Source organism: Schistocerca gregaria, chromosome 5 (genome assembly GCF_023897955.1).
Source record: "Schistocerca gregaria isolate iqSchGreg1 chromosome 5, iqSchGreg1.2, whole genome shotgun sequence".
Classification (NCBI taxonomy): Eukaryota; Metazoa; Arthropoda; class Insecta; order Orthoptera; family Acrididae; genus Schistocerca; species Schistocerca gregaria.
The window spans coordinates 462,354,189-462,368,046 of NC_064924.1; the positions used below are offsets into that span (position 1 = coordinate 462,354,189).

Here is a 13,858-nt window from a genome sequence, read left to right on the forward strand (position 1 = left end):
TAGTTCTAAGTTCTACGGGACTAATGACCACAGCAGTTGAGTCCCATAGTGCTCAGAGCCATTTGAACCTCTCCACTGAGCGCATGTACGGGCCACATGTTAGTCTGGCCACAGTGATGAGGGCAACTCACACTCAGCAGTCAAGTGATGGTCCTCAGTCTGTGCTCTACTTCTGCCGTGCTCGGTGTTCCATTACCACAACCTTTGGAGAATTTTTAGTCTGGGAGCCCATGCTTGATTAAGTTGAAATCCATTGTCCTTGTTGATGAAGTTCTCATGTAGCCAGATTTCGGTAACCTCCTTGTATATACAGTCCAAATGATGGGATGAGTTGTGCAGAATTTTTGCATCTTCATATTTCATTTTATGGTTGATTTCAAGGCAGATTTCAGGAGTTGTTGATTTTGTGGGCTGCTGGCGGTTGGTGTGTCATTTGTGGTCTGTGCACCTTTCTTCAATTGTGTGAATGGTTTGTCCAATGTATACATTCCTGCTGTCACATGGTGTGTAATACACTTCAGATCTCCAGAGTCCAGGATGTCTTTCAAGTCCCCAAATGTGATATGGTCTTTGTTGGCAGGCGATACACACATCTGATATTTTCTCAAAGTAAAATTCTACCGATTTTTCCAGATATGTTGCCTGGGGGCATGGTATGTAGGCTGCCTTTTTTGGTTGGTCTTCATCGCGTGTTGGCTGAGGTGTGGTCTTTTGCTTGAAGATGCATCGAATTTGGTAGTGGCTATTGTCGTTTATCATGTCACTGAGGTGGCCTGGTTTGGGGTTTATGCTTTCTTCAATGGAGATCAAACAAGCTGTGTGGACCAGCGTGTTGACGGTCCTTCCCTTTATGGCAGGTGGTGACAGCTAGAGGCGTGAAGGTACTGGTCTGTGTCGATTTTCTTTCGACAGACGCTGTATCCCAAAGTTCTGTCTGGTTTTCTCCATATCGAAATATCCAAGGATGGTAACTAACGATTTTGCTCCACGTCCATGGTGAACTCAATTTGATTGTGGACAGAGTGCAGACATTGCAAGAAAACTTGAAGCTAATGTTTCCCATGAGGTCAAATGATGAATGTATCATCAACATATCTATAAAAGACTGTCAGTTTGAATTGTGTCGAGCCTAGCGCCTTGTCATGGTCAAATGATGAATGTATCATCAACATATCTATAAAAGACTGTCAGTTTGAATTGTGTTGAGCCTAGCGCCTTGTCATCAATATCTTCAATGTACATATTGGCCACCACAGGTGACAGAGGACTACCCATAGACATGCCATCAGTCTGTTCATAGAAATATCCACCAAAAATAAAATATGAGGACATAAGAACAAACCCCCCCCCCCCCCATGAACCATGGATCTTGCCGTTGGTGGGGAGGCTTGCGTGCCTCAGCGATACAGATGGCCGTACCGTAGGTGCAACCACAACGGAGGGGTATCTGTTGAGAGGCCAGACAAACGTGTGGTTCCTGAAGAGGGGCAGCAGCCTTTTCAGTAGTTGCAGGGGCAACAGTCTGGATGATTGACTGATCTGGCCTTGCAACATTAACCAAAACGGCGTTGCTGTGCTGGTACTGCGAACGGCTGAAAGCAAGGGGAAACTACAGCCGTAATTTTTCCCGAGGACATGCAGCTTTACTGTATGACTAAATGATGATGGCATCCTCTTGGGTAAAATATTCCGGAGGTAAAATAGTCCCCCATTCGGATCTCCGGGCGGGGACTACTCAGGAGGATGTCGTTATCAGGAGAAAGAAAACTGGCGTTCTACGGATCGGAGCGTGGAATGTCAGATCCCTTAATCGGGCAGGTAGGTTAGAAAATTTAAAAAGGGAAATGGATAGGTTAATGTTAGATATAGTGGGAATTAGTGAAGTTCGGTGGCAGGAGGAACAAGACTTCTGGTCAGGTGATTACAGGGTTATAAACACAAAATCAAATAGGGGTAATGCAGGAGTAGGTTTAATAATGAATAGGAAAATAGGAATGCGGGTAAGCTACTACAAACAGCATAGTGAACGCATTATTGTGGCCAAGATAGATACGAAGCCCACACCTACTACAGTAGTACAAGTTTATATGCCAACTAGCTCTGCAGATGATGAAGAAATTGAAGAAATGTACGATGAAATAAAAGAAGTTATTCAGATAGTGAAGGGAGACGAAAATTTAATAGTAATGGGTGACTGGAATTCGAGTGTAAGAAAAGGGAGGGAAGGAAACATAGTAGGTGAATATGGATTGGGGCTAAGAAATGAAAGAGGAAGCCGCCTAGTAGAATTTTGTACAGAGCACAACTTAGTCATAGGTAACACTTGGTTTAAGAATCATGAAAGAAGGTTGTATACGTGGAAGAACCCTGGAGATACTAAAAGGTATCAGATAGATTATATAATGGTAAGACAGAGATTTAGGAACCAGGTTTTAAGTTGTAAGACATTTCCAGGGGCAGATGTGGACTCTGACCACAATCTATTGGTTATGACCTGTAGATTAAAACTGAAGAAACTGCAAAAATGTGGGAAATTAAGGAGATGGGACCTAGATAAACTGAAAGAACCAGAGGTTGTACAGAGTTTCAGGGAGAGCATAAGGGAACAATTGACAGGAATAGGGGAAAGAAATACAGTAGAAGAAGAATGGGTAGCTCTGAGGGATGAAGTAGTGAAGGCAGCAGAGGATAAAGTAGGTAAAAAGACGAGGGCTGCTAGAAATCCTTGGGTAACAGAAGAAATATTGAATTTAATTGATGAAAGGAGAAAATATAAAAATGCAGTAAATGAAGCAGGCAAAAAGGAATACAAACATCTCAAAAATGAGATCGACAGGAAGTGCAAAATGGCTAAATAGGGATGGCTAGAGGACAAATGTAAGGATGTAGAAGCTTATCTCAGTAGGGGTAAGATAGATACTGCCTACAGGAAAATTAAAGAGACCTTTGGAGAGAAGAGAACCACGTGTATGAATATCAAGAGCTCAGATGGCAACCCAGTTCTAAGCAAAGAAGGGAAGGCAGAAAGGTGGAAGGAGTATATAGAAGGTTTATACAAGGGTGATGTACTTGAGGACAATATAATGGAAATGGAAGAGGATGTAGATGAAGACGAAATGGGTGATACGATACTGCGTGAAGAGTTTGACAGAGCACTGAAAGACCTGAGTCGAAACAAGGCCCCCGGAGTAGACAACATTCCATTAGAACTACTGACGGCCTTGGGAGAGCCAGTCATGACAAAACTCTACCAGCTGGTGAGCAAGATGTATGAGACAGGTGAAATACCCTCAGACTTCAAGAAGAATATAATAATTCCAATCCCAAAGAAAGCAGGTGCTGACAGATGTGAAAATTACCGAACTATCAGTTTAATAAGTCACAGCTGCAAAATACTAACGCGAATTTTTTACAGACGAATGGAAAAACTGGTAGATGCAGACCTCGGGGAGGATCAGTTTGGATTCCGTCGAAATGTTGGAACACGTGAGGCAATACTGACCTTACGACTTATCTTAGAAGAAAGATTAAGAAAAGGCAAACCAACGTTTCTAGCATTTGTAGACTTAGAGAAAGCTTTTGACAATGTTGACTGGAATACTCTTTTTCAGATTCTAAAGGTGGCAGGGGTAAAATACAGGGAGCGAAAGGCTATTTATAATTTGTACAGAAACCAGATGGCAGTCATAAGAGTCGAGGGGCATGAAAGGGAAGCAGTGGTTGGGAAGGGAGTGGTTGTAGCCTCTCCCCGATGTTATTCAATCTGTATATTGAGCAAGCAGTAAAGGAAACAAAAGAAAAATTTGGAGTAGGTATTAAAATTCATGGAGACGAAGTAAAAACTTTGAGGTTCGCCGATGACATTGTAATTCTGTCAGAGACGGCAAAGGACTTTGAAGAGCAGTTGTACAAAATGGACAGTGTCTTGAAAGGAGGATATAAGATGAACATCAACAAAAGCAAAACGAGGATAATGGAATGTAGTCCAATTAAATCGGGTGATGCTGAGGGAATTAGATTAGGAAATGAGACACTTAAAGTAGTAAAGGAGTTTTGCTATTTAGGAAGTAAAATAACTGATGATGGTCGAAGTAGAGAGGATATAAAATGTAGACTGGCAATGGCAAGGAAGGCGTTTCTGAAGAAGAGAAATTTGTTAACATCGAATATAGATTTAAGTGTCAGGAAGTCATTTCTGAAAATATTTGTTTGGAGTGTAGCCATGTATGGAAGTGAAACATGGACGATAACTAGTTTGGACAAGAAGAGAATAGAAGCTTTCGAAATGTGGTGCTACAGAAGAATACTGAAGATAAGGTGGATAGATCACGTAACTAATGAGGAGGTATTGAATAGGGTTGGGGAGAAGAGAAGTTTGTGGCACAACTTGACTAGAAGAAGGGATCGGTTGGTAGGACATGTTCTGAGGCATCAAGGGATCACAAATTTAGCATTGGAGGGCAGTGTGGAGGGTAAAAATCGTAGAGGGAGACCGAGAGATGAGTACACTAAGCAGATTCAGAAGGATGTAGGTTGCAGTAGGTACTGGGAAATGAAGCAGCTTGCACAGGATAGAGTAGCATGGAGAGCTGCATCAAACCAGTCTCAGGACTGAAGACCACAACAACAACAACAAGAACAAAACTGAAAAGTCTGGTGAATGAGGGCCCAAATTTCTTTTCAATAAGTTCCAGTGATTCCTTGAGTGGATCTCTTGTGAAAAGTGACACAACGTTGAGACTGACCACGAGAGCCATGCTGGATAATTTGACTTTCTATGGATATTCCACAAACTGAGCCGAGTTCTTGATGTGGTTGCTCACGTTTGCTGACCAACAAATTCTAACGTCAAATGTTTTGCAAGCTGGTACATTGGTGCTCCTATTGTACTCATTATTGATCTCGAAGGTGTGCTCTCATTGTGTCCTTTTGGAAGCCTGTAGAGCCTAGGTGGCACAGAGAAAACTGGATGAAACACTGGCGTGCGGCGTCTATCAGGAGAAAACCCACATGGACCAGTGCCTACACGCCCCTAGCTGACATCTTCCATCACAAAGGGAAGGAGTGCTAAACACACTGGTTCACAGAGTTTGTATGAACTCTGACAAAGGAAGGATATAACTAACTGGACCACCTCAGAGACATGTTCCAGAAAAATGGTAGTAGCGACCACCAAATTCGGCTTGCCTTCAAGCAAATGAGCACACCACAGCCAACACCCAAAGAGGACCAACCAATAGGCCGCATTCCATACACAGGAAACGTCTCTCGAAAAATAAGTAGAAGTTTATAAGGAGGAAATACCAAATGTGTGGACCATCTGCCAGCAAAGACCAAATATCCCTTTTAGGGATAGTGAAAGACGACCTGAGACTCCAGAACTCTGTAATGTGTTACATATCAAGCAAGTGCGGGAATGTATACATCAGAAAACCATACACACAATTGCAAAAAGATGTACAAAACACAAACGACATGCCAATCTCCAGCAGCCCACAGGATCAGTAGCTGCTGAAAATTCCCTTGAAACCAACCATGCAATGACACACAAAGATACATAAACTCTGCACAACACAAACCCCTATTGAGATTGTGTGTACAAGGAGGCTATCTAAATTTGACTACGTGAGAAACTCAGCAATAAGGGCAATGGATTTCAGCTTAGTGGAATGTGGGCTCGGGCAGTGAAAATTCTCCAGTGGCAGGGTAATTGAATACTGAGCATGGCAAAGGCAGAAAGCAGACTGAGAACCGTCACCTCCACGTCCAGCACATCATGTGGTCCATACACAGGGTCAGTGGAGGACAAATATGACCGGTATATATATCGCACTCACTGGTTCAGCACAGCATCAGTTGGAGTAACCTGGTGGTGATGACACATTACGCCATCGAAAATTCGTTCTACAACGATCAGTCAATCTGGCTGCATGTCCAAGAGACTTTCAAGCAGCGTATTCGCCGTGAAAAGATACGAACACACATTAGTTTCCTCTATGGGTAGGGAAGCTTGATAAAATCTGAAATGAGAAACAATGCCTTCGAACTGCACTTGCCTTTTTGAAAGGTGCCATGCTATCCACATTGTGCCAGTCTTTTCCAAGATCGTACATCATATCCAGACACAAGCACTGAACCAAATTACTAGAGGAGCCAGCCTGGCTCTAGTGCATGGACTGATCAGAAAACACGCAGCCATCTTGACTCCATAGGATACAAACCCTTTGCCCTGTTGCTAGAACTGGCGTTCTTGTTTGTCCCCATTTCTTGGGATGGGATTGAACGTTCATCATGGATGCAAGCAGGGAGGGCACAATGAAATGCATCTATGAAACTGTCTTCAAAGCTTAAACGACTAGCATCAAAACAGCCAAAGAAAGAGGCTAAGTGAACATTATGAATCTTACAGGGAAATACCTGCCGCAGAAATCATCAGCAGAGTAGAACAAGTTGCCTCCACTCTACCACCTTATACAGTGCAAGAGATGTAGCGGAAAACGTGCTGTACTCTCGCAGTCGCCGGACGCGGTGGTCTCGCGGTTCTAGGCGCACAGTCCGGAACTGCGACTGCTACGGTCGCAGTTTCGAATCCTGCCTCGGGCATGGATGTGTGTGATGTCCTTAGGTTAGTTAGGTTTAAGTAGTTCTAAGTTCTAGGGGACTAATGACCACAGCAGTTGAGTCCCATAGTGCTCAGAGCCATTTGAACCATCTCGCAGTCCGCGCCGCTGACGCATAATATCTCCAGATGGGAAACACCCACGCTGCGTTCTCTGTGCGACAATCCTAACATTGTCATCCTCCCAGTGGGTAAGGGGAACATAATCGTCTTACCAAAAGTCGCAGAATACGAAGAGAAAATGTACAAGTTCCTAGATAACGCAGCTTACAAGACGATGACGACGTATGCAGTGCAAAGAGACTGAACTTCTCCGAAGTACTTATACAGAAGGGACGCCAATTGCTGCCGGACCACCTAGGCTCTACTAACTGCCAAAGGTATACAAAGGGCTCTCACCTCTAAGACCAAGAATGAGTTCAGTTCGAGCACCAACATACCAGATTGCGAAACATACGACGTTAGTTTTGAGTCCTTTTGTTGGTAAATGTCAGCACCACACAAAGAACTCCGCTCAGTTTATGAAAACTCAGATTAGCCAGCTCAGATCTCATGGTTAGTTTTGACGTTGTGTCATTTTTCACGAGAGCCCAAGTAGAGGAATCGCTGGAACCGTTGAAAAGGGCCCTCATTCATTGAAAGGGCCCTCATTTATCAAACTTTTCAATTTTGTGCTCACATCCACATATTTTCTTTTTGGCGGACATTACTATGAACTGACTGATGGTGTGGCTATGGATATTTAGTTCCCTGTCACCTATGAAGGCCAGCATGTAAATTGAAGGCTTTGAGGACAAGGCACTAGACTCAGTACCATAATACTGACAGTCTTTTACAGATATGATGATGATAGTTCGTTATTTGGCTTCATGGAAAGATGAGCCTCAAGTTTTCTTGCAACACCTGAACTCTATCCACAACCAAACTGAGTTCACCATAGAGGCGGAGCAAAACAGACAGCTGTCATTCTTGAATTTTTTTTACGGAGAAAGCCACAGATGGAGCACTGGGACACAGCGTGTATCGAAAGAAAACTCACGCAGACCAGTACCTACATGACTCTAGCTATCATCACTTGTCACAAAGAGAAGGAGTGCTAAAGACGCTTGCCCACAGAGCTCGTACCATCTGCGACGAAGAAAGGGGCTTTTTCCATAAAACAGCTACAGCAACAGCCAAATTCTACTTGCCTTGTGAGCTCACTTTTTCTAAAAGTTAGCAGGTTCACATTTTCAAAGAAAGTAAGGACATCAATAGCTTCTAAAACTACAGTGAATATATCAGTTGAGGATATAATATGCTGCTCCTTTAATTCGCCTGCAAAAATGGCAAAAGAGTAATTTAGAGCCTGGAACGATAATGAAAGTCGATAAGCGGCCTCTGACGTCTTCGATACAGCGTGGAAGGTCATAATGACGTTTACTTGTGTGCAGACAGACACAGACTCACAGGCAAGGCTACGGGGAGACACCGTTTGTGATTGTATTCGTGGGTGTCAATGTTTTCGGCAGAAATGTTTAAGAAGAAACCAAACATTCCTCCACGACCATCTCCCCCAGGAATATCTCAGTTAATAGCAGATCTAGATAACTCGGACAGTGATGATATTGTTTTCCAGAGAAATAAACTTGCTCTAGGTAACGAATTTCATGATGTATTCTGTTTGGCGTCTTGCAGTGTGAAACCCAGTTTCATCAGCTGCGAGCAATACATTTTATTATTTTGATTACGTGTACTCAGATCGTAGGAGGAAGGTAGACGTTCCTTTCAAAATAACATTTTCATTTCCGCAGAAAATTTGCTGAATGAAATTGAAAACAGTGAAGAAGACAGCGGTGCTGGCGATGATGAAAATGACCCAGAAAAATTGTATCTGCGGGTGAAAAATTTTGTGGAAACAAATAATATACTGCACGAGTACGTGAAAGCACTGGAGCAACAAAATGACAACCTTCAAATCTGTGACGATGAATTGAAACGAATAGCAGAAGAGATCCGGAAACAGGCGCAGCAAGCGCTAAAGTGAACTTGGTATACCGCAGTTGCAATAAAAGGAAGACAGCGTCTTTAATATGGAATGAATAGTCCGTGTTCCTGACGCATAGTGAATGTTTGCACTCTTTATTGCCATGTACTTTAGCTGTTCAGTGAGCGGCGATGTGCCGTTTCTTTTGCACCTAATGTAAAATTTTAACTGGTGTGACTTTGTTTTAAATTATTTGATTTCGCTTGTGTTTATGTTGCAGTATCATCCTGTTGTTGCGTTTCAACAACTGAGTTGTATTTGAAAATATTCATGAGAGATGAATATGTGGGTACAGTACCGTAATTGAAATGTGGGTAAAGTAGCTCATAGAGTCAATCTGAGGCGCCAATGTAATTAAAAGAATAGCTGCTACTCACCACATAGTGGAGATGCTGAGTCGAAGAAAGGCACAGCAAAAACACTATCAAACAACTAGCTTTCAGCCAACAAGTCATTTGTCTAAATTACACAAAATACACACACTCATGCAAATGCAACCCACACGCGTATTATCACAGTCTCTAGCAAGTGGTTGTGTGTGCAAGAGTTGCATTTGCTCGAGTGTGTGCATATGTGTATGTTTAATTTTGACAGAGGCCTTGTAGGGCGAAAGCTTATTGTGTGACAGTCTTTTTTTTCCTTTGTGGATTCTGTCACTCAGCATCTCTGCTATATGGTGAGTAGCAACTATCCTTCTTTTCATTATATTATTACATTCCATCCTGATTTTCCATTGTTCAATCTGAGGCACTTGAGACAATAGTCAAATTGTTGTTGCACAGGACATTAGGTAGAAATACTTTTGTGAATTGCTTCAGGACAGTGTGACCCCTGGTTCTTAGTTTACCAGTCACTTCACATCACAATGAGCAGAATCCGGTAGGTGGAGCCTTTGGCAACATTTAACAAAGAGCGGTGATATTTGTTAATACAGTGCCCAATGCTTGCAAATTGATTTGCAGGAAACTTTAACTTCATTTACAGAATATAGTAGTGTACATATTTTTCCCAGCAATAATCTATGTTGCCATATATTTACAAATGTGTTTGTAAACCAGTTTATATATTCCATATCATAGATATTGTGAAATTGATTGCTGGAAGATGCAAATTGCATATTAACCAGACACGATGATTCTCAGTAAATAGTTTTGAACACACATTTGGTACTTACATACTACCATACTTTTCACAGTGTCCATTAATTCTGTATGTTAAGAAAGAAAATAAAGATTGTTAGAAATTTTTTGTTTTTGACAGCCGAAGCTAATGAAACATCTCATGTCACATCTGAGCTACCTCTTGCTGAATTTAGTACATGAACATAATGAGATAGAATGGGAAAAAAATGAAAATCACTAGTAGTTCTGTAAATAAAACACACGTTAGTCAAACTGCTACTGTGAGAGTTGCTGTGATTACTAAAATGCTTTCAGGAAGAATGGGGGTGTAAATCAGTGTCTACCGAATGACGTTTTTGTGACTTCCTTTATTTATTTATTTTGGATGAGACTATGGATATCTACATTTGCCAGATTATGGATGGTACCCTCTCCTTTCCAGAGGAAATGAAGCTATATGTGATGCTAATGATGTTAGTACCTAAAAGATATTTAATTACACTTCCTATTCTATTAAACAAGTGTCACACGAATGGTATTTCAATATTATGAAAACGGTAGTTGCTGCTCACCTTATAGTGGAGGTGTACGTAGGTTCAACAAAAAGACTGTCAGAAAGTGAGCTTTCTTTGTCAGAAATTGAAAAAATACACAAACACACAAATGCAAATTGCAAGCGCATGACCACAATCACTGGCTGTTGGGGGCCAGACTGTGAGCAGCAGCACATGATGGGAGAAGCAACGAAGTGGTGGGGGATAAGGAAGCGGCTGGGGTGGGGAGAGACAGGGAAAGCAAGGTAGGGGTGGGGGACAGTAAAGTGCTGCATCTTGGAGTGGGGAGTGTACAGAGACGAGGTGGAGAGCACAATCACTGGCTGTTGGGGGGCAGACTGTGAGCAGCAGCACATGATGGGAGAAGCAACGAAGTGGTGGGGGATAAGGAAGAGGCTGGGGTGGGGAGAGACAGGGAGAGCAAGGTAGGGGTGGGGGACAGTAAAGTGCTGCATCTTGGAGTGGGGAGTGGACAGAGACGAGGTGGAGAGCACAATCACTGGCTGTTGGGGGTCAGACTGTGAGCAGCAGCACATGATGGGAGAAGCAACGAAGTGGTGGGGGATAAGGAAGAGGCTGGGGTGGGGAGAGACAGGGAGAGCAAGGTAGGGGTGGGGGACAGTAAAGTGCTGCATCTTGGAGTGGGGAGTGGACAGAGACGAGGTGGAGAGAGGGTAGGGCAGCTATGCGCAGTCGGGAGGTTAGACGGAGGGCGGGCAGGCGGGGCTGGGTTGGGGGGTTGGTAGTGGTAGGGTAGCAGATGTAAAAAGACTGAGGGTGCATTGGTGGAATAGGGGTCGGTGTAGCATTTGAGGCCAGGAGGGTTACGGGAATGTAGGATATATTGCAGAGAGAGTCCCTACATTGCTAGAACCAGCGGATACCACCATTCTAGACTGGTAGATCAAATATATATACAAAAAAAAAAAAAAAAAAACTCTAAAAATAACACCTACTTTGATCCGAAGTCCAGGATTTACGAGGCCCATGTATGTGTCCTTTCCTTTTCTAGGAGACCTTCTTAAAGGTCATCACTTGAAGTTAGCTTTCACAGTTGTGGTAAGATCCAACATTATCACAGCTAATGATTCTTGAAGGACTCATTCCCACTCCATGGTCTACAAAATCATGTGCTTACAATGCCCCTCATCATACATTGGCCAAACTGGATGAGAAATTAATACTATATTTCAAGAACACCTTCTAGCTAGAAGGGTTGCCATGAAAAACAACTCTTCCTTCTCCGATCATCTTAAGAGAACCCAGCATAATCAGTCTCCTCTAGATAAGTTGCAAATCCTCCACCATGCACCCAAAGACAAAAAGCTTTCAATTTTGGAAGAATTAGAAATTTCCAAGTTCTGGAACAGCCTGCTGAACACAGTCTCAACGAGCAGTTGATTACAACAAATCAAACTTTTTTGTGATACTACACTGTATGATCAGAAGTATCCGGACAGCCCCAAAAACATGTTTTTCATACTATCTGCATTATGCTGCCATCTATTGCCAGGTACTCTGTATCAGTGACATCATTAGTCACTAGACACCGTGAGAATGCAGAATGGGACACTCTGCGGAACTCACGGACTTCAAATGTGCTTAGGTAATTTTGTGTCACTTGTGTCATACATATGTACATGAGATTTCCACTCTCCCGAACATCTCTAGGTCCACTCTTCCTGGTGTGATAGTGAAGTGGAAATGTGAAGGGACATGCACAGTGCAAAAGCATACAGGCTGACCTTGTCTGTTGACTGACGGAGACCGCCGGCAGTTGAAGAGGGTCGTAATGTGTAATAGGCAGACATCTATCCAGACGATCACACAGGAATTCCGGACTGCATCAGGACCCACTGCAAGTACTATGACAATTAAGCAAGAGGTTAGAAACACATCACACCAGTAAATGCCAAACGATGCCTCACTTTATGTAAGGAGCATAAACATTTGATAATTGAACAGTGGGAAAATGTTGTGTGGAGTGATGAATCACAGTACAGTGTGGCCATCCGATGGCAGAGTGTGGGTATGGCAAATGCCTGGTGAACGTCATTTGCCAGTGTGTATAACGCCAACAGTATAATTCAGAGGCAATGCTGTTATGGTGTGGTCATTTTTTTGTGGAAGGGGATTTGACCCCTTGTTGTTTTGCATGGCACTATCACAGCACAGGTCTACATTGATGTTTTAAACACCTTCCTGCTTCCAACTTTTGAAGAGCAATTCGGGGATGGCGATTGCATCTTTCAAGACGATCAAGCACCTGTTCTGTGACAGAGAGGTGACACAACAATTACATCCCTGTAATGGACTGGCCTGCACAGAATCTTGACCTGAATCCTATAGAACATCTTTGTGATGTTTTGGAATGCCGATGTCTTGCTCAGCCTCACCGACTGACATTGATACCTTTCCTCAGTGCAGCATTCCATGAAGAATGGGCTGCCATTCCCATAGAAACCTTCCAGCACCTGACAACGTATGCCTGTGAGAGTGGAAGCTGTCATCAAGGCGAAGGATGGGCCAACACTATATTGAAATGCAGCATTACTAATGGAGGGCGCCACGACCTTGTAAGTCATTTTCAGCCAGGTGTGAGGATACTTTTGATCACATAGTGTATATTATCCTACTTTTTTCCAAAATGAAATCTTCCTTGCCCCCACTACCACTCGTCCCCTCCTTCTCTCTTATCCAGCTTTTTTTTTATTAAAATTAATTCCTCCCCCTCCCTATTCCTTCAACTCTTAAGGCACATTTCTTTCCATTCTTCCCAAATCAAAACTTTCCTCTAAAACCACAAATTTCCCTTTCCTTTTTTATAACATTAGCCGCTATCATAAACAAACCCCGCATCTCCCCAGTTTCTCTTTTACCCCACCCCCCTCCCCTTTCGTATTCTTTCATATTAATGCATAAGGTTCCCTTTATATTTAACCTCCACACCAAAGTTTTTACCTCTTTTTGGGTTTCTGTGCTTTAACTTGAAATTTATGGCAAGTGTGTTTTCCACTGCTGTTTTATATGATAATATGCAACAATCGACCAACTAAATTATTATTTTTTTTTTAATTTACTCACCTTGTAGCGATATTAGACCTGCTGTTCACTAGGTTCACATGTTTCGAGCTGTAATTATTTCTTTATTGTTCCAGTCTGATGCTGCACTAAGCACATGAAACATGTAATTGGAACTAGTAAAACAATTACGTAAATGTGACAGACTGTTCACTCATTTAAATCAGAAGCTTTTCTAGATAGTTTTTAAGGTTAACTTTTGTTGTCAGACAGACATTTTATATCGCTGGGTAAGCATCAAAAATTTTAGTTGTTGGATTGCTCACTTCATTTTGTGCTAAAGACAACATTAATATGTTGTAATGAATGTCTTTTTCATTCTGGTATTGTAATTATGAGCATCATTATTTAGTTTGAACTGTAGTGGGTTATTTACAACAAACTTCATGAGGGAATAAATATATTGTAGAACAGTAGTAAAATGCCAAACTCCTGAAACAGGTGTCTACAAGATGAT

The 13,858-nt window shown here is 42.4% G+C and overlaps 1 protein-coding gene across 1 annotated transcript; it reads left to right on the forward strand.

Annotated features, from left to right (window-relative positions):
• The first annotated feature begins 8,007 nt into the window (after positions 1–8,007).
• Positions 8,008–9,890, forward strand: LOC126272057 (UPF0449 protein C19orf25 homolog). The gene is made up of 2 exons (XM_049974579.1): positions 8,008–8,256; positions 8,413–9,890. The coding sequence occupies exons 1-2, from the start codon at positions 8,118–8,120 to the stop codon at positions 8,643–8,645; spliced, it is 372 nt and encodes a 123-aa protein (XP_049830536.1). The 5' UTR covers positions 8,008–8,117; the 3' UTR covers positions 8,646–9,890.
• Positions 9,891–13,858: the final 3,968 nt, after the last annotated feature.